The sequence below is a fragment of the Pelmatolapia mariae genome, linkage group LG17, assembly GCF_036321145.2.
Source record: "Pelmatolapia mariae isolate MD_Pm_ZW linkage group LG17, Pm_UMD_F_2, whole genome shotgun sequence".
NCBI classification, from domain to species: Eukaryota; Metazoa; Chordata; class Actinopteri; order Cichliformes; family Cichlidae; genus Pelmatolapia; species Pelmatolapia mariae.
The window spans coordinates 6,715,367-6,741,069 of record NC_086242.1 but is presented as its reverse complement, the minus strand read 5'-3'; the positions used below and the strand labels follow the sequence as shown (position 1 = coordinate 6,741,069).

Sequence of the window (25,703 nt, the reverse complement as noted above, 5' to 3'; positions counted from 1 at the left end):
CTTTCAATATTATAGAGACACTTATAATAAGACACCTACATCAAGACCAGCAGGAGAATGAAATAGGACGACTTTGCAGCCCACTATGCACAACACAAAAAGCACACATGCATATGACAAACTATAAATGCTGCATATAATTAAGGAGATCAATTACTTTCTGCCGTAAGTTATAATATAATAATGAAAATTCAGGTTTGTATGTATCCCCTTCACATTATTGTAACCGTATGATGTTTATTATATGCTCTGATGCTTTGAGCGGCTGTCCTTCTCGGTCTGTTTCATGCGCAGTCTAAAGATTCGTCACACAGTCACGCGTCTCCTCCTGTTCTCGGAGCAGTCGTCATTCCCTTACCCCGAGGAGCTGTCGGCAGAAAGCCGCGGTGACTGTCTTGCCCGTTTGTGTGTGACTAACCTTTTTGGCAAATCAGCTGCCGTTTGCCATCTACCAGGTGGACCATCATTCTGACTTCAAATCGACACGCTTATTCAACGTTTCTCTCAGCACACCAGCTGGATCGGAGAAAATAAATAATATGCTCTCTAAATAATCTTTTTGTACTCGGCCCTGAAAGGAACATCTCTGAACATTGTTGAATTCTGTGGGAGTTATTAACCAAGCTCCAAGTCAAGTACAGGCTGTTACCAGCTTACACAGATGCTGCGGTTCTGAATGAATAATCACAGTGTTTATGATTAGTGTTAGTCATTTTTTCTGTGCGTGGAAAAAAAAAATACCAGCACACACCAAAAGATTTTTGTTCTGCGCCTTCATCGCTGTTTTCGCCGACTCTCTTTGTTTGCATGTGTAACATAAAACAGCTGAAAGGATCCTGAGGAATGTGGATGTTTGATTTATTTTTCAAATCAATGGCACATTCTCGTTCCTATGCTAAGTAGAAACAGGGGTGTCACCGTAGGAATTCTGTGGGCGAAGAGCTCCGTCATGCATAACAAGCAGACATAGATCTTTGATCTGCGGTCATGAGAAAGTTTTCACAGCAGTCTATACAGTCCACACTCACTGCTTCCATAAGAATTAAGAGAAAAAGAAGCAGCCAGGTCCTGCTATTCAACGCTAGATTTGCAAAGTTGCATCTGAACAAACCGGTTACAGCTGACAGCTGCCCCTCCCTGATCCTGGTTCTGCTGGAAGTTTCTTCCTGTTAAAAGGGAGTTTTACCTTCCCACTGTCACCAAAGTGCTTACTCAGAGGGGGTTGTCTCACGGCTGGGGTTTTCTCTGTATCATTGTAGGGTCTTTGCCTTACAACATAAAGTGTTTGAGGTGACGTTTGACTGTAATAGACACAGCACCATGTTTGGTGGAAAGCACACACAGCATATTAGGGCAAACATCTGATACCAACTATAAAGCATGGTGGTGAAGGGGTGATGATTTGGGTTTGTTTTGCAGCCACAGGACCTGGGTACCTTGCAGGCAGATCAACCACAAAGTCCTCTGTGTAGGTTGGTTTGGGCTTAAAAGATTGGGGGATATTTTCTTGGCATATTTTGGATCTCTTAGTACCGACAAAGTATCTTTTAAATGTGACAGCCTACTCCAATATTGTTTAGCCATGTTCTGAAGTTCTGCGCCATGTCACAAAGCTCAGATCATCTCAAACTTGTATTCTAAACATAACTGTACTCAAATGGCCTCGACATTTGAGTCCATATCTGAGTATAGAGTCAAGTGTGAGGCTATCTGTCTGACAGCTAAAGCTTGGCTAAAACTGAGAGATACAGCAGGACAATGATCCAAAACAATCCAGCAAATCTACAAAGAGAATGGCTGAAAAAGAAAAGAAAAGAATCAAAGAATGACTGCAGTGGCCCAGTCAAAACCTCAAATTGACTGAAATGCTGCAGTGGGACCCTAAGAGAGCTTTGTATAAATGAACGTCAGTGACTCTTAATCAACAGAAGCAACGGTGTAAAGAAGAGTGAGCCAAAATTCCTCCCCAATGGAGAATATTTATTATGCACAGACAAGATGCACAGCACTGCATCGAGCCCTGTGAAAATGTTCCTTTTTCACATGACTGTAAGTCTGCTCTGGCAGCTTTTCGACTGACAGGTGTCCCAACACAGATTGTCAATCGAATCGCTGATCTGCACCTGCATCGTGTTTTCGCTTTTGGTGGCTGTTAAAGTAATTTTATTGGAATCGTTTGACAAGTAATATGGCCTGCTGTGTGGTACTGACCATGCAGATGGCTGTGCTCCATTTTTGATGGGTGAAACTTCGCACCTGTCATTCAAATACGGCCACAAAAGCACAGCGGTGGTCAAAACGGTATTTCTGAGGCTTCGAATACAAAGTCCAAAGCCAACGGATGACGGTCTGTGGTCTTACCAGAGAGCTCAGCAGTCAGTGTGTCTGTGTCTCCGTACTCAAACTCCAGGTTTGGAGACTCCATGGAGCTCTGCAAGAGCAAAACACACATTAGCACACATAATGTAGCTGAATTCAGTTAATCACAGTTTCCCCAAACACCCACATACATTGAAATAGATGCAAAAACATACTGTGGGATATTTACATATCCCAACACCTACAATTACTATGTACTCTGTTTGCAGTCACATCCATGCACACATCACCCACACACACACACACACACACTCACCATGGCTTTTTACTGGTGGCTGGTTTTTCAGGCAGTGCTGATTAGTCATTTACATCTTTCCTCTCAGATCCTCTTACGCAGAGCCACTCAGTCATGGTTACAGGTGCTCTCTATGGACGCACACAGCTACTGCTTTAATCAGCCTAATTGAACAGTCAGAGAAGGCTTTCCCTAGCCAGCACCAGAACAAGAGGAAAGAGAAGGCACAGGAGTCAACATGCCCCCACCCCCATATCAAAGCAGATTATCCACTGTATCCAGGAAAAGGTCTCTCTAAGCTCTGACATTAGCCTCACCCTGTGATTTACAAATACCCACGAGACAGGCTGCACACATTTTCTATGTTTCACGCAATCGCAACACTCAAAATCTGTGAGCGTTTGAACAGTATGTGATCCACGCACCCGCGCACACACACAGTCATATTTAGAGCGTAACCTTAGGGCAAGACAACTGGAAAATGTAACTTTGTCCGAGATCTCGCCAAACTGACAACACTCCCAGCAGCCTCAGACTCTTTTGTCTAGCTAGCTTAATGACCAAGACAGACCTAATAAATTATGAATGCATTTCATGAAGCCTTTCTCAACATCTAAACAAGTAAAACCAAAGTTGGGAGGGTAAGCATATAAACGCACGCACACAACAGAGGGAGATGGGCAGATAAGCTCGCAGAAAGGCCTGCAGTCACTGTCCTTTTGAAACAAATTCATTTGCAGGGAAACAGGATGCACAGTACACATAATGACACCTTACTAACTTGCACCAAGACACACTGAACAGTAAGTAGCATGCAGCCATACAGAGAGGCTTTTAAAACCTTGTAAGGGTAGGAACAAAGTGGTGAAAGGGTTGTGCTTGATAATAACATGAAGCGAAATTTCTCTACAGGGATTATAAAAGATTCATGTTATGCTAATGAGAATTAAGAAACGCTCCTGGCAGCACCGGCAAGCTTCAGGCTAAGGGTGTGAGCCGTGTTTAACCCTGTGCAAACCGCCCTGGGGACCGGTCCAGGACTGTAAATAAGGATCTGCTCTCTGAGTCAGGCATCCTGGTTAAATAACTGTGTGCTGCCATGTCTCCTATAAATACCTGCTGCAACCAAGTCAGCAGAAAGTAGAATATGCAGGACATCAGATGGCAGTTTGTTTATGACCGAGAGCCTGAGCAACACGATTTGATGTCATTACTGCAGTTGTAAACCAGGAAATGAAAACCACTTGGGAGTCAGAATGATTGAAGAAAAATGCTTATCGTGACCCTTAAAGCAACAGAAGGGAGGCTCTGTAGTGTTTATCCTTGGCTGTCTGTTTTTGAAGGGGGCGGGTGAACCAAAGCTAGGGGGATGTTGGTGACAGTGGCGCAGCTTTTCCTCATTGCTTTGGGTTTTATTTTCCAGGGACAGTTATGAAAAAGAGCCATATCATCATTTTAGATGGATTAACACTTGCCGGGGAGGAATTACGGCACTCACAGTAATTTACAGAGTCATCTACACCTTGAGTATTAATGTCTTCACATTACCACACTCTGGTTAGTGTATGTGGGAAAGTGCTTTACACACAGACAAGCCCACATGATAAAACATACACAACAGAAAGCCCAGGAGAGCAGAGGAGAGAAATTAGTGTCACCACAAGACCCTAACTAGAGCTCGGCCAAAAGTAAAGAATAGATGGGAGAAATGCCTTTAAACCATGTTTTGAGTGTTGTTGTTGCTGCACATTTTGTCCACCAGGGGGCAACTTCCCTATTTCAAACATTTGTTTGGAAGGTAAAGGAGTAATCTTTGACAATGAAATCATTGTTTTTTAAGGACCAAGATAATTAAAGAATCCAAAGACTTATAAATAAATGAACATAACAAATATTAGAGAAGTATGTTTATGTTTTTTGCGTCTGAAAGAAAAAAAAAAACATTGGCCGAAATATCGAATTTACGTCAATTATCGGCATGGTATTCGTCTTAAAACTCCCATGTCTATTAGGCTCTAAATCTAACTTATAGTTTTAAGGTAAGTAATACAAAAAAAATAATACTTACTACAGGATGAATACTTCTGACTAGGGCTGTCACCAAATCAGACTTACATTTTGATACCAAAATTAAGAAAACGCAACAGTGTTTCTTTCTTTCTTGTTTTGGGGGCTGTAGCTATCACAGGCAGGGCATGTACTGAGATTTAAGAACTGAAAGGCGCAACATAAACCTACAAGTGTTCTTGTCCTTACATGCTGAAGAAGAAGAACGGAAAAACTACACGCGAAAGTTGGCAACTAGACCCACGCCTAGACTTGCCAATAGGAAAAGCAGTGAGATTAGGGTATGGAGGTTTTTTGACTTTTTACCCTGAAATACACATTACCGTTTTGTCTGAGTCAGATGGCATTGCTGTTGTGAAAACATCTATGGTTCATAGGCTAAAATGCTTGCAAATAGCGACCATTACATAAAATGCTTAAGCTAACATAATGTAGCTAAGGTTATACCTCATAGAAAATTTGAGATATAAAGTTAAAATATAACGTTTTAAATTAACCCTATATTGTCATTTCAGTGATTTGAATTTACTTTTTAATATTATGTTTAAATACATAGGATAATGTATTTATTCTTCACTATTTATCAAATTATGTATCAAGAATCACGTAATTCTACTGGTACTAGTACCAACAACAACCTTATATATAAGATAGATATAGATAGTGTGACATTCCTACTTCGGACTTGTTCTTATTTTCGGTCTTCTCTTTAACTTCATGCATTACAAACACATATTTTAGAAAAAACTATTTTGTCAGGCAACTTTTATCAAGTGAAATTCATCTGATTAGTAGCTACTATAATATTACAGCTATTACAAAAACATCCTTTATCAACATTATTCATCATTAATAATTAAACAATGCATAAAATTCATATGATTACTAGTTTTCTTAGTCAATAAAATAATTGTTTACAACATTAAGTGTAACCAAACAGCCTTAAAACTGGCAGTTCATTTTAAAATTGCTAAATTAAGACACGTACGAACCTGCAAGAATTTCCTAGATTAGTTTTATGCAGAAAAATATACAAAAATTCAAGAAAAACAACCCAAACTGTTTAGCTTACACTGAAAATTGTGTGATCATGCAAGAGCCCACTCCTGAAAGTAAAAGTGATTGAGGCGACTTGTTTTCAAGGCCTTTAACACTTTCACTTAGGCTTAATTAGCCTTAATAAATTACTTAAATAGATTATATTACTGAGTCTCTTACTCCCTCAGTCCTCCATTGGCATCCCTAAAACTGAAGTTAACTCCTCTGCCCAAACCGAAATGACATGTCTCTTTATGTTTCTCTTTAATTCTCATGCCTCTCCTCTCTCTTCTTCGTCTGCTGCTACTCTTCCATTTCTCCTTACAATTACCCAGTCTCTCTCTTCCACTCCTTCATTTTTCCCCATTCACTCTCATTTACCATTCCTCTTCTCTTTGCCGCCAGCTGATAACCAAAATTGCCCCGGCTCCAAACTGAACTGGCACGGCTCCTGTGTTTGCACGCTCTACACCGCATCAGCGTGCAAACACCGGGCGCAGTGTCAAGGCTGAACGCCCCCTCTCCTACCAACATATGCCAACATGGACAACCGATGACCACTCCAGCCAGCCAGAAAGACAAACAGTTCACGTACACGACTGAGTAAGGTTTGAGATTCCTGGTTCAACTGTAGAGGCCAGGGAACCTCATTCATTCACCCCCAACCCCCTAATCCCACAATCCAATGACCGTAAGATAAATATGCTCTAGTTCCCCCAAAAAACATTCAGCGTCCTCTTTCAAAGCACTCTGAATGGTTTCGGCTTCAACGCACTCTGAGTAACATCTCTTATGTATCTGGACCGAGTAACCCCACCAATGAAGTCCATCATCTAGTAATTTTTTCATGAGGAGGATGAATTATAGCTGCCGAGCACTGAGGGAGCCTTAACAACAAGCCTCGCCAGCGTCATGTTTAGAAATAGCGGAGGAGATTACAGCTTACAGGTCCATATTACAGAAGGTGACTCCCATAAGCAGTCTATGGTGGCTCTAAACACTCTTTAAACCACAGAAAATATGCTTATACACCGGACCTATTGGACCGCCTCAGTCTTTTTTATCAAAAAAAGGATACTGCAATGATGTAAAAAAACTGATTCCAATGTACACCCAGCAGTTCAAACTCAAACTCATACTGGATTTGCAGGTACAAATTTTTAGACAGTAAAAAGGCTCTAATATCAACATATTAGTCAATATTCTATTTACATACACTTGCTAGCTACTTCATTAAGTATACCTGTTCAACAGCTTGTTTATGCAAATAACTAATCATCCAATTACGTGGCAACAAGTCAATACATTTAGGCATGTAGATGCAGTCAAGTCGGCCTGCGGAAATTCAAACTGAGCATCAGAATGGGGGAAGAAAGATGATAATCTACTGGGATTTCTCCGATGGCAAGACTGCTTCAAGCTGAAAGGAAGGCAACGGTAGCTCAAATGATCACTTGTTACAACCAATATGTGCAGGAGAGCATCTTTGCTGCTGAAGCAGCAGAAGAGCACAATGGGTCCCACTCCTTCCGGTTAAGAAGAGGAAACTGAGGGTACAATTTGCACAAGATCACTAAAATCAGGCAGAAGATTGGAAAAAAACAAACATTGCCTGGTTGGATGAGTCTCGATTTGCAACAGGATCGATATTTGGTGCAAATGACATGAAAGCATTGATCCACCCTGACTTGTAGCAATAATTCAGAAGGCAATTATAGTCTAATAGTGTAGGGAGATCATTTCTTGATGCAGTTTGAGTTAAAATACAATCTCATTTATATAAAACGCATTACAAATTGAAACTTTCTAACAACGTTTACGCTGACTACATATTTTCATCATTTGTGCCTCTCTGTTTTTATCAGTTTACAATGGATGATAACAGCCTCCAGAGCTAGCTAGAAGGCAGAGGAGGGCACCTGCTGGTGATATGTATGGGACTGGAAACAACTGTACATTTAGTGGGATTGTAGCATCCAAATTAGGTCTCTGACCCGCCCCAAGCATTCATATATATCCCAAACAATTCTAAATTTGTGACAGACCAGCATCGGCTTATTATTGTGCCACCAGTATATCACTCATACTGTAGTTCAAACCTCAAAGATTTTAAATGTGCACATATTTTATTGTCTGGCAGCCACTTTTATTTCAGTTTCCAAGAAAGCGTACTAAACCAAATCCCTCCTTTCACAAAGATACCAAATAAAACCAATAAATGCTCATCTGAGGGGCAGGCGGACTGCCAAAAACTGATCCGATTCTCTGATTGATTAAATGGAGGATGCACTCCAGATGCCAAAAGGACACCACGAGGACATAAATATGATATGCAGTTACGTTCGGTGGTCCTGGGAGCAGCAGTCACATTTCACCACCTGCAGTCCCCCACGCTGAGCACCGCTGTAGGATTACTGCTGGGTTATTTATAGGAGCCTCTGCCAAAATAACACATCGCCGTTTGCCCGCATGCATGCAGGCATGCTCTCGAGCCAAGACGACGACTCGCTGCATGGAAAGGACATTCAGCTGATCTGAAAGCTTCCCAGCAACAACACACACATACACACACACACACACGTACGCACACACAGCCGTCCAGTGCGCTCCTGTACCAGGAGCTGTGGGAGCCCGCTGTGCTGTACTTGGATTTACCTCTGACTCCTTCTGCTGATCCTTGAACACATCTTTCCCTTTCGGCCTCTGTCTGTCGCCGTTATCGTTAAGGTTATTAATGATAGGTACCTCCATGTCCTCCGTCTGCATCTTTCACGGTCGGCTCGGCTCACTTCCTCCTCCTCCGCGGATAGTGCATACCGGTCCGGTGGACAGCTCAAGACTGCACCGCGTCAGGAGGGGGGGACCGACTCCGGAGAGCCAAGTTGAGGATCTTCTCCTCCTCCTCCTGCTGCTGTTGCGACTCCCCCCCTCCCGATATGTTTGATTCGCTGTCCCTGCTCGAACCGAGAGGGCGGAGTTAAAGAGAGTCGCATCAGCTGACCACATGGAGCCAAAACGATGTCAGTGTATTAAAGTGGAGGTTGAATGGCTCAAAGTATTAGAAGCACCTTCATCTTATTAAAATAACTGCTGCATCCCTGGGAGACCCTTTGCTGAGCTGCCACACAGTCTGCCGTCAGCTGTGATGTCACTGTCGCAGATCACTTCATGTGTGTGCATCTTCATTTGTCATTTCACCTCCTGTCACTTTCCCCTGTGAATTATTGATGTGTGGCTGTGAGGGGATTGTCCTGCAGACTGAAACACACACAGCCCCCTGACTGTGGAAAAACCACTTAAGATGACATGATTGGAGTGAACAGTTCAGAACAGGCTTGTGCCACATGGCTAGGGCAGTGGGGGAGGTGAGAGAGTTCAAGGTTAAATAGTAATTTACTGGTGGTTAAATCCATCGCAGGCCAAGTGTAAGATCAGCAGACGCAACAAAGGAGCTACAAAAACACAGTGATGTGAGGAACTCTAGAGCAAGGCAGAGGAGCAGCGGTAACTTGTCTAAATGTAACTCAAGTAGACTCACTTTCAGAATTTTATGTGATTTCAGTTGGACGATTTTTTTAGGAAGGCAAATTGGATTTATCAAAAACATTAACTGTTTAGTTTCATGGTAGCAGACAAACTGCAAAGTACCTACAGACAGTTTTCACAAGGACGAGGTTTCCTATTTTCTGTTATAAATTCCAGGCTAAAGTTCAGGTTTGGTCTAAAAACTATCCCAATGGTATCATCAGGGTTAATTTCTCTTAAAGGTGGGTCAAGGCAGCTTCAAAAGGCCTGACTACAGACTGTATGTAAAAGATGGCAGCAGACAACAGTGGTGGATCTACTAAGATTTGTAGTCACATGACAGATGTAACATTAAGTTGTTCGCTGTAGGGTTACGTGAATAAGGCTCCAGTGAACAAACCTAGAGACCAGTTGGCAACTACTGGTTTTATATAGAATATAAAAATGTCTATTCTCTGGTTGGGAAATAGTTGGTTAAATAAATGTTAATAATGAGTCCTCATTGTGTATTACACTGGCATGAATGCAGTGTAGTAAGAAGCAGTGAGTTTCAGAGCTACCCCTGTGAAATTAATGGTGTCAGTCTGGTGACCTTGATAAAACCCGTCTGGCTCCACCACTGTGCCCACTTCAGGCCACCCTCTCCCTCCACCTTAAGCACTGCAGATTTGTCACAGTGACACTTCATATAAGAAACTAAGCTTATACATTACTGTTGTAGCACCCAAACCAAACCTCATTTTAAATGCTTCAAAAGAAACAAGCTGAAATAGAATGTAAATAGATTATAGTGTAACACACATACAATACAATTCTATTTAAAGTAATCTGCTCACATAAACTTGACTAATGTTCCTAGAATAAATAGAGGCTCAGAGCCAGCTCGGCTCAGCTGATGTCAGAGATGTCCCCGTCTGATTGCTGCTGGCTCAGATGAGCTCACTGTGGCTGTGACAGACCTCAGCAGCTGCACGCGTCTTCTTCTTCCACGGCACATAAATACAACTAGAAACCAATCCACGATGACAACACAGGCTGCGACATAAAAAAAAACCCCTCTGTATGTGAACACACTGGGTGACTGTGTATTAAATGTAGCAGAAATAAAGCAGCACACAAAGGAATAACTTTTTTCCCCATTTTTTTTTTTATTCATTCAGATTACAGAATTTTGTCATTATTGCTCATCATCTAACATTATCACTTGCAATATTTAAACATAGGGTTTATTTTTTTCTTTATTAGACAACTTAAAACATGTTGAATTTTTGTCAGTTTGAACAGTATGAGGATTTACAACAATAAATACAGGTGTCGATTCTTCTTTTACCTTTCTATACTTTTAAAGGTTGTCATATCTGCATATAGTATGTATATACATCTATGATGCTGGTGTCTTCCCCCGCCTACCCGGTCAGCAGAGCGCTGACGGAAAAACAAAACGGTTTCTCCCCCCCTAACACACAGGCTAGGATCCTGAGGCAGCTGGTAACAAAGCAACTATGGCCTACAAAACAGAAAGGATGCTTACAAATACAGAGAGACATTTAGATGTGCACCGTCGTCATCACGCTCGTTCACGCACACGCGCACAAAAGGAAGAAAAAAGACTTAAGACAAAAGGTTTAAGTACTACAGACAAGCAGTCGACAACATGAAGAGACGGATGAAAGGGACTCAGTATAGGAGTTTGACTAAAGGGTTCCCATATTGTTCTTATTTTTGCCTAAAACAAAAAAGGAACATAGTTTTATTTATTTATTTGGCCAAAATTTCAACACATGCACGAAACCTTGTCAAATAGGTAGTACGAGCCCTCTCAGGAACCCTTCAAAATAAAATGCTGAACTACTCGATTAAACTGACCTGCAAAAGCATACTTATTCAACTGGTAAACAAAGTTTATTTTGTGCCACTTCCACCTCTTCAAAAAATAAAACTTTTAATGTTACCTTTCATATCTTGTACGATACAGTAAACCTTCAGACTTGGGTAATGAGCCACTCTGTGTGCGTTTGATCCTAGTGTGTGAAAGCAGAGCTGGCGGCATCTCGCAGCCTGCCAGAAGAGATTGTGATCAGTTCAGGTGCAGAGCCGGTGTGGCGGCGGGGTACACTTCAGGTGAAATCACTGTCAGAACTTTTCTAATTTCAAATGTCAGCTCAGCTGGGGACGAGCTGCAGTGGATGGCGACTGTGCAGCTCATTACAGCCATAAGAAAGACAGACAAAGAAAGAAAGCGCCTTCCGGGTGGGAGAAAAGGCGGAAATGGACCTGAAAGGCTAGTGCACGTCAGAGATGTCGTGTGCGTGCCGTCTTTCATTTGTAAGCTCAACTCATCTGTGAGTACCAAAGAGTTGTGTCATCTGATTATGGCAAATACAGTAATTCTTAACAGCACCATGTGTTTTACTGAGGACCTGACAGAAGAAATCTGCTTAATGGGACAGCTCACCTCAGAGTCATTTATTAAATAGATTTTCCTGGCATTTAGTGTTATTTTATCCACAATGTACACTGCACAGATAGAGATGTATGCTGTAGAGGCGTCTGCCTTCTCTTAAATATAATGGAAGTAAGTGGGGTTTCGCTTAAAGTGGTAACTCATAAAATAATGACGCCTTTACTCAAAAATACCGTTGGCCTCCTAGTAGTTGCAACTGTGGTATCAAGTTAAAAATCATACATTGTTTCATTCTCGAGTTATCACATTCACAAACCTGGGTGTCTACGCCGCCCGCCCAGCAGGGTGTGGATAAAAATCTCATCTTGTTATTGGCAGTTTCATGTAGGAACTATTTTCTTTCTTCTGTCTACATCCGCCAAACAAACAGCTCAGGGGACGGGGGACACCCATTAGTGTTCACACCCTGTCACAAGAATGAGCGTTATGAGTGAGAGGGTTGTTGTAATTCAGCAGGAAGGAAACAGTTCCTACATGAAGCTGCTCACAATATTTGGGTGGGGTTTTGTTCCTTTATCTTGAATACCTGGAGCATAATTTTGCGAAAGTGACACTGCTACCTAGTTTCAGATCGATTTTTTTTTTAATGCTCCAAGAACCAGAAGAGAAGGTAATGCTTTTTAGTTCCATGACATTCAAGAGAAGGCAGATCCAAACAAAGCTACAACCTACATTTGAAAGAAAACAAACAAACAAACTACATGTGATTTTTGAGGTGAGCTGCTCCTTTACGTACCAGGGTGGCTGCGCGTTTGGTATTTCTGTAAATATTTTCTCACAGTATTTAAAACGAGAGTTCGAGTATATTTATTACACGCATCATTAAAACATTATACTGCAATGATATTAGAGGAGAGGAAATAAACGAAAGATAGAAAAATCTTTTCTGTATAAACATCTAAATATACAGTATACCCTCGTGATGATCCAAAAGCCTGCCATGCTTCTACTACAGTATTCTTGTTTAAGTGAAGGACCAAATAAAAATACTTTTCATTACTTCAACACTGGCGTCGCTAGAGCGGGTGAGAAAGAAGAGCAGCGAATGAGATGGTTTCACTGTGGGTTTGAGTGACAGGTGTTTGGGTGAGGGGCTGGCGGGGGTCACCCTCCAGTCATGTTTTAAAAAACAAAGAAAGAAAGAAAAACTACAGGGTGACTCATAGCGACATAAGAGCGTAATAAGAAAAAAAGCTTAAAAACAGACAATTCGCAATCAAATAAAACGATATGATTGGACCCTGAGACCCCCGCCTAAACCCTCAGTCTAGCCCCACCCGTCCCACCCCAATAATACACAAAAAAGAGAAGAAAAAAAAAATCACAAGTAGAAAAGAAAATACGACAAAAATAAGGGACAGGAAAAATTGTCCGACACAAAATAAATCTTCAAAGGTGGTCTTCATTCACACAGTTTTTTTTTCTTTTTTAAAATCAAGATTTTTTTTAATATAGTATATATCTTTAGCTTCAGTAATTTCATATTTAACAGATAAACGATAAAAGATCTGGCAACGTGGAAGGGAGGATGGAGGGTTTACATACGACTCGACATACAAATGAGCGTCTCAAGAGGACCGGGTGGAAATGATGAAATGACGAGTGAGAGGGAGATGGGGTTTGGGAGCTAGCTCGAGGTGAATGGCAGGAGCAGCTCCGAGGTGTAGTTAATGTTATTATTGTTATTATTACTGTTATCAGGCGGGGGATAAATAAAACGACTGCCATAAGCAGGGAAAGCCACGCCCCTCCCCTCCCCCACCCTGCAGGCTCGTTCAGAGCTCCGCCCCCTTCTCCCTTACATATAAAGCAGGTGTGTTGGCTGTTGTGTCCGTCCGTCCTCCTGTCCTCCGCTACGAGTCTGTATGATTCACGGAGTTCTTCTTCCCACAACACTTGGCTAATACCTTAAAAACAAAGAACATACATGTTAGCAGCTGTCGGAGCAACTGAACTGTGGCGGAAACAAGCAGGTTAAACTGATGGGACAGGTGTCAAAGAAAGAAATCAAAAGGGTAATATTTTGGATAAACCAAATGTAAATTTAAATAATAATATATACCCAAATATATCTAAAAACCAAACTTTTTGTTGTTAATCTGATGCTTTTCATTACAGTTCTGCACAGATGAGGAGAGTTGAGTGAAGCAGCTCCTTCTGCCCCCAGTTTACATTTCCAGACAGGCATCGCTGTAACCGTGGCTTCACCTAATGGTTTAACAAATGTCCATCCACAGCAGCCTGAGACTGCATCCATGCACCAAAACTACATTTATTGAACCCCTGGATCTGGATTATTATCCTCAAAACTTAAAAAATATGGAGACGTCATTTTAGTCTTCTTTTAATTTGATATACTTTTGTGAAGATGTGACGGGATGTGAGTGTTGAAATTTGCACATTTGCCTAACAAACAAAAGCTCTCCAGTTTGATCTCGGGAGGAAATGCAAAATGCCACTTCAACGCTAAAGATTCCTTCTAGATAATCCTGGATTCAATTACGGATCCAGATCAACTTTAAATTTTCCTCTTTAAGTTTAGCCATGCCCTACTTGGTAGAGTTTGGGTGGATCGACTGAAATTGTGATAGCGTCCACAGCAATGCTGGTATTAGCAGTGGGTAATACTACCAGGATAGGAGTGATGCTTTTGTTTGTCTCCTGTAAGCCCAATGCGCTCCATACGGACACACTTGGCTCCGCAGTGTTTTCATTTAGGCGGTAAATGAAAACACTGCAAGCAGTGATGCGTGTTGAAGGGAAATTCTCTACTGTGGCAACACCACCAACTTATTTGAATACATGAAAGATCACAAAACAGAAACAGCTTCTTCCTGGAATGAGCAGCAAAAGAAACAATGAGGAGGAAGAAATGCCTTCAGACAGACCCAGACTAAAGCACAGAGACAGAGGTCATAGTCACAGCCCCTGAAGAGACGCAAAGAACAACCAGATAGCTGAGGCAGGGGTGAACGTAATGTTTCAGTCATGATGATGATTCATCTCTTATTAATGTCATACAGCTATCCCCAACATAAGATCCCTTTATAAGTCAAAAATACCAGTATCTTTACTTTGTATCAGGAATACTGGCTCTGCATTTTCGTGGCATCAGGCGGATACCGTATCACACACCACTACTGCACAGCATCAGTCCAGTGACACTGCTCTTTACTTGCAAATTTGTTTTTACGTTGAAGTGGACAATGACCTGAACAGTAGGCGCGACACAGAAGTTTAGGTTCTGAGTCTATATGGAGCTGTTAGACAAAATACCTGCATGTATTAATCTCCCAGGATAACCAGCCTCTTGCTCAAAACAAAGCATGGCTATAGTGGTGCGATACCTGGTGGCTGCTGTAGCTCATTAATGTTCAGACCTGAAGTCGCTTGGTGAAAAGGCTGATTAGAATGTTAAACCCACCAGTATTCAACAGGGTCTTTGATAGGATTTAGTTTTAATAAGAGGGTGTGGTACACTATGTCGTTTTAATAACAAGTACATACACACGGGATCATTATTTGAATTATGGGATTATGTGTCAACCACTTAAAAACAGTGCAAGTGCGCTGAGGTGTTTGCTTACCTATAGTAATTTGGCTTAAAGGGCCCGTTCTTGTTTAAGCCCAGGTACTTGGCCTGCTCGTCGCTCAGCTCTGTAAGATGCGCATCAAATGTTGGGAGATGCAGGCTGGCCACATACTCATCTGAAGGGCGAGAGAGAGAGAGAGAGAGAGAGAGAACGTGCTTACATTCACCAGGCGTCCATGTTTGATTAATCATTTAGATGAGAACAGGAAGTAGCAGGATTTCCCAGCTGTTTTCTTCTGCAGTGATAACCGTCTTCCTTTTCCCCTTTCTCTGACCTCATTCTTCTCTTCCTTACCCGAACCCGGCCCTCTCCAACCTCTGTGTCAGTGTGTGTTGTGATAACAGTGGCGACCTACATTCTTCTCCTTGTTTTTCTCTTTACGATATGTGTGCTCTGCTCTCAGCCTCTGAGAGACGGCTCAGAGATGTGACAAGCGGCAGACATGCACACATGTGTCTACAGATACACAGGATTCACTCTGCTGTGAGTGATTTGCTATCCGGGAGACGACTCTGGACTGAACAGATGAGTCTGTCTGCAGAGATAAATGTAGTCTGTCTGCAGGCCTTCTAACATGCTGTAATCACATCCTGTACATCTACGTAGATGGTGTTTGTTACACAAGAGGTTTTTATGTGTTCTGATATCAAAGTGGACTCTAAATTATGCAAAACTACTCCGATAAAGTCCAAAATAATTCTTATTTATCTCACACCGCAGTTCATCTTCATCATCCCCTTGAAGACAGAAGGTTTGAACAACAAGTGGGTGGAGCTTTTGCCTAAAACCTAAGAGCCTGACTGAAATTACTTGAATGCCGAAGTCGTTATTTGAAATGTTTAATACAAACATCCACTACTTTAACACATCCAGAAATGATGGTACTCTTACCCATCTTCTTGGGCAGCAGGTAAACATCCTGTTTGTACCGTCCTTCGGGGGCATTGTAGAGCTCTATCAGTGCCAGTGCCTGGACAGATCCACACACACAAACGCAGCAATGCACAAAGCGTAACAAGCCAAACATATGCGACAATATAAATGAGACAAATTGATCCACAGCTCTACCTGGGTGGTGGCAGTGATTGAGAGAACGAAAGTGGGCACAGTGGAACAGCTGAGGTTCAGCAGACGACCCTGGACAGGAAGAAAAAAAACAAAACAAAACAACACAAGGTTAGAGTACAAGTCAAAAATACACATGCAGGCTTGCGCCTTTGTGTAAAAATGTACCTTTTGGGCGGCATCATGAAAAGGAATCAATTAACTCAGATCTCTGTGTCCCTCAACAAATCAACTGTGTATCAGCTATGTAACGCTGCAGTCAGTCCTGTTAATGAATATAACTATAAGATTACTTTTAAGCCCTTTGCTTTTCTTCCTCCAGAGTTTTCACATTACTGCTGTGCATTAGCTTACTGATGAAGACAGATGTTGCTAACTATGCATCGAGTGGCCATCCCTCTGAAACTGAAAAGCTACACGAAGAGAGGGGAACAGACTGCTGTTCAACTGTTGTTGCTGGATGATGAAAGCAGAACAGAAACTCCACACAGGGGTTTAATTTGCTGTACACACTAAGGTTCACACACATGCTGCTCACTAGTGCTGTGTGCAGCAGCTGTCTGTGAACCATCTTACAGCTTAATAATTGCTTATAAATATGACAAATAAATGCCTGAGTGTGCATTATTACACTTGGACACAAAAAGGGAACGAAAAATAACTTCCTTTTTTTGGACAGAGCCACCATTTAAATAAACTTTAAACATCCAAATGTTAGCTGTACTAAAGGATCAGATGTTGTTTTGTATGGCATTTTTGGAGCACTGCTCTATTTTAAGGATCAGAACAGAGAGTGATCTGGAGGCAGGTGAGGTGAGGATGGAGGCGCAAATCTACTGATGTGGTTAAAACTTCTGCAGATCAAACAGCCTCAGAGAGGCAGGCATTGGCAGGCTGGCAGTTTGCCTGTCTGGCCCTGTTGGACTGCTCTCATTCTGTCACATACGCACACACACACAGGCGGGCACACACACACACACACATACCTCATCTTATCCTAAAATATTCATGATCAGGGGGTGAGTGTGTGCATATTACTGCAAGGAAAGTGAAGTTGCAAAAAAGTTTGCTGAAGGGTAAGTGTCCTGTTTATGTGTTTATTCAATAACAACTTGCACTACATTACAAAAGAATATTTTAAATGATGATTAATCAACCAATTATTAAATATGAGAGGATAATAACTCTGCCAAGGATGTTTCCAAAGTGATTAAATCAGAGGAGAAAATAGGATGAATAAACTCGCCTAAAAGCAAGAAAACGCCTTGAAAACAGTCAAACTTGAAGATAATTTAATGGATGTGGTTAAACATCATCTGTGTACACATCTTCTGTATTTAACCCTTTAAAATTATTTTCTTAAACATCGTCATGGCAGTGGACCCATTTCACAAAGTGCTCTTTAAATGGCCATAACCCCAATACAGTTTGTGACTCTGAAGACAAACTTTACAGGGATATTTGTGGTATCATCGTAGAAGAAAGCATTCACAAGGTTCTGCTGTCTAAACACGGACGTCTTGTGTGTCTTAGGCATAAATTTGGGCACGTTATTCGATTATTTTGCCTGCTAACATTAACGCATTATGTATTGCTCTGTTTGAGTGGCTGTATGTCTGCCAGTTACAGTCTACATACAAAGTAATGCAGAACAGCACTAGCTAGGGGGCTCTCTGTCTTACAAAAGAACTCCTGACTTCCAGTTACACAAATTGGAGCTTAAGAGAATGAAAGAATGAAAAGTGGAATATCCAGCTGTCTAAATAAAGTAAAAGTTTTCTTCTGGGAATTTTCATTCTGTTTTTGTATCACAGCACCATGAACCACTTTATGGCAACCATTTATTTAAATATGGACATATTATCAACATCATCACACCAAAAATGTCTAGAAGACGTTGCCTGTTGTTGTACCCCGGACTGAACTGATGCCAATTAGACACCAGGATTAGAAGGAAGACGCATGGCTGGGTGTGTTTACCTCTGCCAGCAGGACTATCCTCTTTCCATCAGGCCAGATTACGTGGTCCACCTGAGAGCGCACTCTCTCCCAGGTGAGTTCAGGAGTCCGCAGACTTGCCTATAAGGAAGAAACGACATCATCGGTTATTTGTATTTGGCTGTTTGCTCTATGACATCTCATCACGAGTCATATGTTGACTGAGCACGCTTCATTTCCAGGACTGGAGTGACTCAGAGCTTCCTTTCATATGAACCATTTCCTTTGTCCATCACCCATTGTTATTACTGATTTTGAAACATCCTCACATTGCCCTTTGTTCCTATTTCTAAACACTTCTGTACAATCTTTAATGACCAGAAAGCTTTATTAGCCTGTTACAGACTAATAAAAGGTACTAACAGTAGTGGTAAAGTGTGCAAACTGAAATCAGGTGTCTGCAAGTATAAAAGTTTCACAAGACATTTTGAGACCTTTATTATCATTTTATATGAGGTGTAGATTGGAATGTATAAAGCACACCCATATAAATATGAAAATATATGATTTTTGTGTTAACTGGTTGAAATGAACAATAAGTCAAAATGAAAAAAGGAAATAAAAGTTTCAACAAGAAGTGCAGTTTGCTTTGTAAGCACCAAGCTTTAAACACCAGCAGTAAACTTGTTAACGCCACGTCCAGCCATCTCTCATTAAACTTATCTTTCCATTCCAGCAGACTTATCGCACAGACTGGCTAGCCTCTTGATTTTTATCTTCACAATTTCCACAAGTGTACTGTAAACTCTAAATGAATGACCTGACCCTAAACAACAGGGAAACTTATAATAACTTAAGGTTAAGGTAACTAATTAATCTTGTCTTGCTGCTACACACTTGAAACAGGCTTAAAGCATCATTGGAACATTAAGGAAGTAAAAAAGAAAGCTGCACATGCGACATCCATCCACTATTTGTTGTTAACATTAGCCTAAACCGCTCATCTCTGTATATGAAGATGATTAAGCGTCATTCTGAAGTGTCTTTTGTACTGAAGCAAATGTCTTAAACATGCAGCTGTACAGGTTGATTTCATTGTGTACATGGGTCAAAGATAGTGACACTGTGTGGTGCAAGTTCTTGCATGCATGTGACTGGTGATACTTAATGATTCATTTTTATGGGTTTTTTTATTGGTAAATGTGTATTTCAAAGACAAAGATTCATGGCTGCCCTGGATAAAAGCTTAACCATCTTTATGGTTTGAAAGCTTGTAAAGGTCTGCTAGTTTTAGCATTACGTAACCAAAGACAGGCTAGTGGCAGCTCCATATTTTTCTTGCTTTTCTAGGAAACTAACTATCCATCTGTCTGTCTTGTTTATTTCAGAGTGTAACAGCAGGTTATAGATCAGACCTTTTACTGACGCCACACTTACTCAAGTCTACGTCGACTGCTACCATGACAACAATGAGCAATCACTGCCCCAGGTCAAGCTTTACAGACGTGAGGACATTTAACAGGGAGGCAGAAATCTTTTACAGTCTCGATCGAGTAGTTCAGTCTTCCAAAATCATAACGTGTGGCAGTGTTTACACACGCCTAAATCTGATGAGATGACTACAATTTAGACCTCGTGCAAACTGGCAACTGACCACATCGATCTCAGTGTTGGAATGTCCCATGTTGCAGACGATGCAGCCGTTCTTCATGCGGTCGAGGTTCTCTCTCACCACAACGTTCTTATTGCCTGATGAGGGGAGAGGACACAAAGAACAGAGAGAAACATTGAGGAAGCAAAAATCTCCAGAGGAAGGAAAGAGGCTCGGCTGTACGTGAGGTTTTAATCAAATACGACGCTGTAAAGGGACTGAACAGGTTTTCTGAAATCTATGTACTGGGGGGAAAAGAAGAAGGATTGTCCTTATCACTCATGATTTAATTACTTATCTCACAACTTGAACAAAGTTAATTAGGGAATGTAATTTAGTTTAGAGTCTCACTTGTCTACATAGAGCATTTTAAATGGTTTTGTATTTATCTATTTAGATCAAAACAAGCCAAAGTCTTTTACTGAGCAATAAAAAAAAAAAGAGATCAAATAAAACAGACGTGATAGAGGTGAATAAAAACCAAACAAAGAGACTGCTGTGTGTATGTGTGAGATAAGAGGAGTTATGACAGCGTGTTTTAACATATTTGTTTCTTTTATTTCACAACACTCTTGAACTTTATTGAGGCCACAAATCCTTTATTATCTTTGCTGTTATCTTTCCATTTCCACCTAAGGACAGCCCTCTGCAGCTTGCCTGCCAGCAGCACCGACTAATGAAGCTGAGAGGGCGAGTAATTCTCTGCTTCAAGCGCTCAACTTGCTAGCTGCCGAGTTAAGAACTTTATTAGTAGCTGCTGCAGACTGATTACAAGGACATATTATCCGTTTAGGCACCCTGAATGAATGATACCAGTGACTGCTTTATGTCTTGTATCCTCCTAACATGCAACATCTAAGCTGGATTTCTCCCTGCATTGTGTTTCTTCTTGTCAGATAAGGACAGAGGCTGAACCAACCTGTGCAGGTAATGACGATATCCACTTGTCTGATGACTTCGGTGAGTTTCACCAGCCTGAAGCCGTCCATGCTACGGTTGGTTAAAGAAAGTGTGTAAGATGAATGCAGCATCAACGGCAACAAAGGAAGAACAAGAGAGCTGAAGAAGTCTCACCAGGCCTGCAAGGCACAGATGGGGTCGATCTCTGTGACGTAGACGATGGAGCCCATTGCTTTGAGGGCAGCACAGCAGCCTTTTCCAACCTGAGGAGAAAAAAAAAAAAAAAAGTACAAATGGAGTTAACACAAAGGACACAAACGCATATCACATGCAGAAACTGTCCATGATGCTTCTGTTTGTGTGGATGTAGAGCGTAGGTTTGCACTGCCATACCCACACTATCTCACCATTTAGAAAAAGAATTGAAAACGACATGTTTCTTAATCAACCAGTCACACAATAGGAGCCACATGGAAGCAACAAGGATCAAACCACCTATTTTGTAGCACTGCTGTCCATTTAGTATGACTCAGTAGTAATATATTATATCAAATAAATACCAGCACGTCCTACTTGACTGGGTTGCATTTCTCAGTATGCAGGCCACAATTTGACCCCAAATCCTCTGAAGAGGACAGATTACTTATGCCACGACAAAGCACTAACATAGGAGTAATTTGAAGTAATCTTTTTACCATTTTAAAACCTCATACATTTTAATTTTACTCGAAGTCCTCTGTTACACACAAAGGGGTCAACATTAAGGGCTATGTTTTGAAGCGTGTCCCAGTTTAATGGCAACTACGGTACACAGCGTTGACCACAAGGCACACTTAGAATTCATTCAATCGTGTCTCAGTAAGTTAAGCACTTGGGTTCAAAGAAAAGACCTCATACTGTACACTGACACATTAGCCCCGTTAGGTTTTAATTTAAACCTGAAGCAAAGAAAAAGAAAAAAAAAGAAAGAAAGAAAAAGGTTTAAAGAAATTTATGTACTTTTTTAAAAATCCACAGCAGCTGGCCTCTGCTACCATCACTTGGATGTTCTATTAGCACAAAACTCTCTGGTGGCTTGTTCTGTATTAATAAAGTTCAAGCCAGCCTTTTACAAATTTAATTGCCACGGCCTTAGCAAAACCCCATCCTTACTTAGATGCCTCAAAAAGGACGACAACAATTATCTAACTTGTCGTGCTACATTGAAATCTGTTCATGTGCATAAGCGAACTCACAGGAGACAGGACAAGGCTTCAGTGTTTGCATCACTGTGTGAACAAGTAAGGTGCGTGATGAGGACGGTGGCCTTACCTCTCCATATCCACACACCACCACCTGTTTGCCTCCAAACATGACGTCAGTAGTCCTCTTCAGGCTGAGGACAGAAACACTGTTATAACACACAGGCGACCTAATATTTATTCACACTGTTTGGAGCAGAGTGGAGGCGGGTGTATTCACCTTGCAGCACTGCATGTTATTAAAAACAAAAAACTCTGCCTGTTTTATAATTCCTAACAAGGTTCAACAGGAGATCATTTCCTACCCGTCTAAGATGGACTCTCTGCAGCAGTACAGGTTGTCAAATTTCTGCTTGGTGACTGAATCGTTGACATTCATGGCTGGAACGCAGAGTTTCCCAGCCTTGGACAGCTGATATAACCTGCACACACAAACACACACCAAAAAACATTTAAACTTTACATCAGAATACAATCAAATATGTTTCTTTATTCAATGACTGGAAGAAAGGTGGCAAATTAATCCTGACAGTAGCAGCAGCTGCTTAAATCTTTGAAAGGATTTGTTTTATCATTTAGATTTAACTGACGCGTTTCTATTTGTGCAAATCAAGTTGAAATTTTGCTACCATGCCACAAATGTACAGTGGAGAACATATTCACCACTAGATGGTGATGTTGGCACATCACAGATTATGTAAACGCACACTTCTTCAGTGAGAAATAAATACACAAACCAGCACATTAACAGACACATTTACAGTACCTGGTTTTATCTACCTAAAGGTGGAATGTCTCATTCATCTGGAGGTAGATGTTGTACTCCTCATCTAAACAAATACCCCCCTCCCATTGGGGCTCAATCACAAGCTCAGCCCTAAAATTCATTGACATGCATCTCCAAGATGACTGCACTAATAATGGGCTAGCTGGTTAGCGCATTCATGCTTACACAGCATGAATGCATATTTCTCATAGCTGTGATTTAAAAAACAAAACACCAAACAAACAAGATCAGCATTAAATATTATCACACAGACCACATGTAAGCACAAAACCCCAGCATGCCAAACTAGTGAGAGCTGGTTGTTCAGACGCTTCTTTTTTTTTTTTTTCCCCCCACTCTATAGGACGACTATAGAGCTGCCTGCAGGCACCATCCTTTCCCCGGTGAAGCTGAAGCCAGAACCCAGGGCAACCTGCTGCTGCGGCTGCTGGCACAGAGGAGCCCACCGACAGATGGGGAGTCTTTGTATGCGTCCGTGAACAAAGATGCAGGCAGGCTTCTTGCACAACATTCTCCCGTGGAAACAAGAGCTAGAATCAAAAACCTCATCAATTCCTTTGAATCCAGTTTTTTGGATCGCCCCTTTTTTTGCTAAACAGGGACTGTTTGCACGTGCAAAACAAATGCAGGCCTTTTTTCTAATGTCAACAGTCGACTCTGAAAACCTGTGCAGGCCTCCTTTTCCAAACTCAGAGGGGACTGACCCAGAATTAATAAGTGGAACTGATGAAGACATCAATAGAATCGCATTCATTTCTATATTTCCTTAGTAACAGAGAGAGGTGCGAGTCTCTCACACCTCCTCTACAAGCTGGACGGTTTTCCTCTGAATCCACTCAGGAAAACGTGCAGACACTCTCAGACTATGGTTCTCCTGTGTGTGACAGAACACTCCTTGCTCCAAGTCAGGTGAAACGTTGTGTGAACTGGTCAGAATCACATCTCCCCACAACATGTACAAACACCTGATTTGACTTCAGTACACATACAGAACAGACAACCAGTGGACCACAAAGGGATCTCTGCTGAACTTAACAAGTGTGCTGAATCAGAACGGATGAATCGACATTTATGACACACACACACAAAAACAAAAAAAACGAAACTAAAAAGACACCACGTCCTACCTGTGCACACCAGTAACGCTCTCCTCTACTATGCCCTTGATCTTCTTGAACATGCTGGGATATTTTTTATAAATCCAGTGAGTCAGGTCACCACCGTCATCCAAGATCTGACGAGAAATCAGAAAGATAATTTATTCTGCACATTCAAACATAGAAAACTTATCTGATACAATGAATGCCCCTTTCTTCACTTCTAGCCACAGTGGTAGCTAATCATCACGTAAAAATAAATTAAAAAAACCTACTACACAACAGATGAATGGCCTACCAATGAGGACTGTTTGATGTAAAAACCACAGAGGCAACTTTTCTGTAATAAGCTTTATTTAGATATGTAGGTGTGCTACCATGTTGGGCTGCCAGCCTTCCACATTGACACAGCGGTCGATGCACCACCAGAAGTCGTCCTCTGATTCTCCCTTCCATGCAAATACACTGAAACCTACAAAGAGAGGAAGCGTTGAATACATATTGCATACGAGTGTATGAATAACAATGGACGTGAGCATGACGTGAAAAGCGAGCGCATTAATATTTTAGGCGGCAAAAAAGAGAGAAGAAAAGGTCAGGTGTCACCACACGGGAACGCTGAGCCTCACCTCCCTCTGCCAGGGCAGCTGCCACCTCATTCTGGGTGGAGTAGATGTTGCATGCTGCCCATCTGCACTGAGCGCCCAGAGCTGACAGAGTCTCCATCAGCACCTTGGGTGAAGACGAGGGTCAAGTTTGAGTTTTCGTCGTGGCAGAAGAGAAAAATAAACAAGTGTTTGAGTGTTTTGCACTGCTACTACTTACAGCAGTCTGGGCAGTGATGTGGGTGCAGCCCACAATCTTGGCACCAGCGAGGGGTTTTTCCCCCTGGGCTCGCTTCCTCAGAGCCATCAGTGCTGGCATCTCTGAAAGAAAAGGAAACACACACATACACACAAATGGATATACAGGATTGATCTGGATGATTAAGGAATTCCCATCATTTAATCCTCCTAATACTTCAAAACTAATCCATCGCCTTGTGCAGTGGAGTAGCTCCATGAGCGAGGCTCTCTGCTAGGTAATTAGAGAGTAATGTCAATGAAATACATTGAGTTTGATTTTAAATGGTGGTCACAACAGCAGTTTGGTATTTAGCTCAGTTCCCAGTTTTTAAAGCTACTGCCCGCTGGTTCACCTTGCTCAGCTATCTCGATCTCTCTGCGGCCGAAGTCAGCCTGTTTGATGTTTTTGATGCAGAAGTCGCCGTTGCCCTTGGAGTTTTTCTGCTGTTTGTCACGAGGAGATGTCTCGTCATCAGAGCTGTCCGTGTATGATGCCGCTGCAAACAACCACACACACAGGCATTGTCAGCATGTCAACACGTCACATAGAAGGCAAAATATTGCTGCTGTAAACAAAACCAAACAAAAAAAAAAAAAAGTTGTGAACAGTAGAATCCAGTGAATCCATGTTTAGGTACAGAATACACTGAATGTATTTTGTACCTAAACATGGATTCACTCAGACACTGGTTTCATCAGAATGCATGCAACTCAAATGTGCAACTTGAATTTGTTAGCCTACAGATTTCAGGCACCACAGGCTTTAATTTATCATAGAGCCGCCAGCCAAACCTTTCCCACAAAGAGCAAAACTAGCAGCTTTATCACCTCTGACTGAAGCAGAAAGTAAACACAGGATGTTATTGGACTTGAGTATT

General features: G+C 41.6%; 2 protein-coding genes across 8 annotated transcripts in view; both read right to left on the bottom strand.

The window, feature by feature from the left end:
• Positions 1-8,664, bottom strand: part of strip2 (striatin interacting protein 2) — a 28,182-nt gene extending 19,518 nt beyond the window's left edge. For 2 of the 4 annotated variants that reach the window (XM_063500750.1, XM_063500751.1), the window contains exons 1-2: positions 8,375-8,664; positions 2,362-2,431 (exon numbers count right to left, since the gene is read on the bottom strand). In XM_063500750.1, coding sequence (XP_063356820.1) covers positions 2,362-2,431; positions 8,375-8,485 — 181 coding nt within the window. In that variant the 5' untranslated portion in view covers positions 8,486-8,664. Of the gene's footprint in view, positions 1-2,211; positions 2,305-2,361; positions 2,432-8,374 lie in introns of those variants that run through there. The other 2 variants (XM_063500752.1, XM_063500753.1) reach the window with 2 other exon arrangements.
• Positions 8,665-13,001: 4,337 nt separating this feature from the next.
• The window catches only part of ahcyl2b (adenosylhomocysteinase like 2b), a 49,808-nt gene continuing 37,106 nt past the window's right edge, over positions 13,002-25,703 (bottom strand). For 2 of the 4 annotated variants that reach the window (XM_063500608.1, XM_063500609.1), the window contains exons 3-17: positions 25,179-25,322; positions 24,806-24,906; positions 24,610-24,712; positions 24,358-24,452; positions 24,011-24,117; positions 22,402-22,518; positions 22,167-22,230; positions 21,030-21,118; positions 20,875-20,945; positions 19,959-20,053; positions 18,347-18,445; positions 16,370-16,438; positions 16,193-16,271; positions 15,296-15,416; positions 13,003-13,615 (exon numbers count right to left, since the gene is read on the bottom strand). In XM_063500608.1, the coding sequence (XP_063356678.1) occupies positions 13,609-13,615; positions 15,296-15,416; positions 16,193-16,271; positions 16,370-16,438; positions 18,347-18,445; positions 19,959-20,053; positions 20,875-20,945; positions 21,030-21,118; positions 22,167-22,230; positions 22,402-22,518; positions 24,011-24,117; positions 24,358-24,452; positions 24,610-24,712; positions 24,806-24,906; positions 25,179-25,322 (1,361 nt within the window). In that variant the 3' untranslated portion in view covers positions 13,003-13,608. Of the gene's footprint in view, positions 13,616-15,291; positions 15,417-16,192; positions 16,272-16,369; positions 16,439-18,346; positions 18,446-19,958; positions 20,054-20,874; positions 20,946-21,029; positions 21,119-22,166; positions 22,231-22,401; positions 22,519-24,010; positions 24,118-24,357; positions 24,453-24,609; positions 24,713-24,805; positions 24,907-25,178; positions 25,323-25,703 lie in introns of those variants that run through there. The other 2 variants (XM_063500606.1, XM_063500607.1) reach the window with 2 other exon arrangements.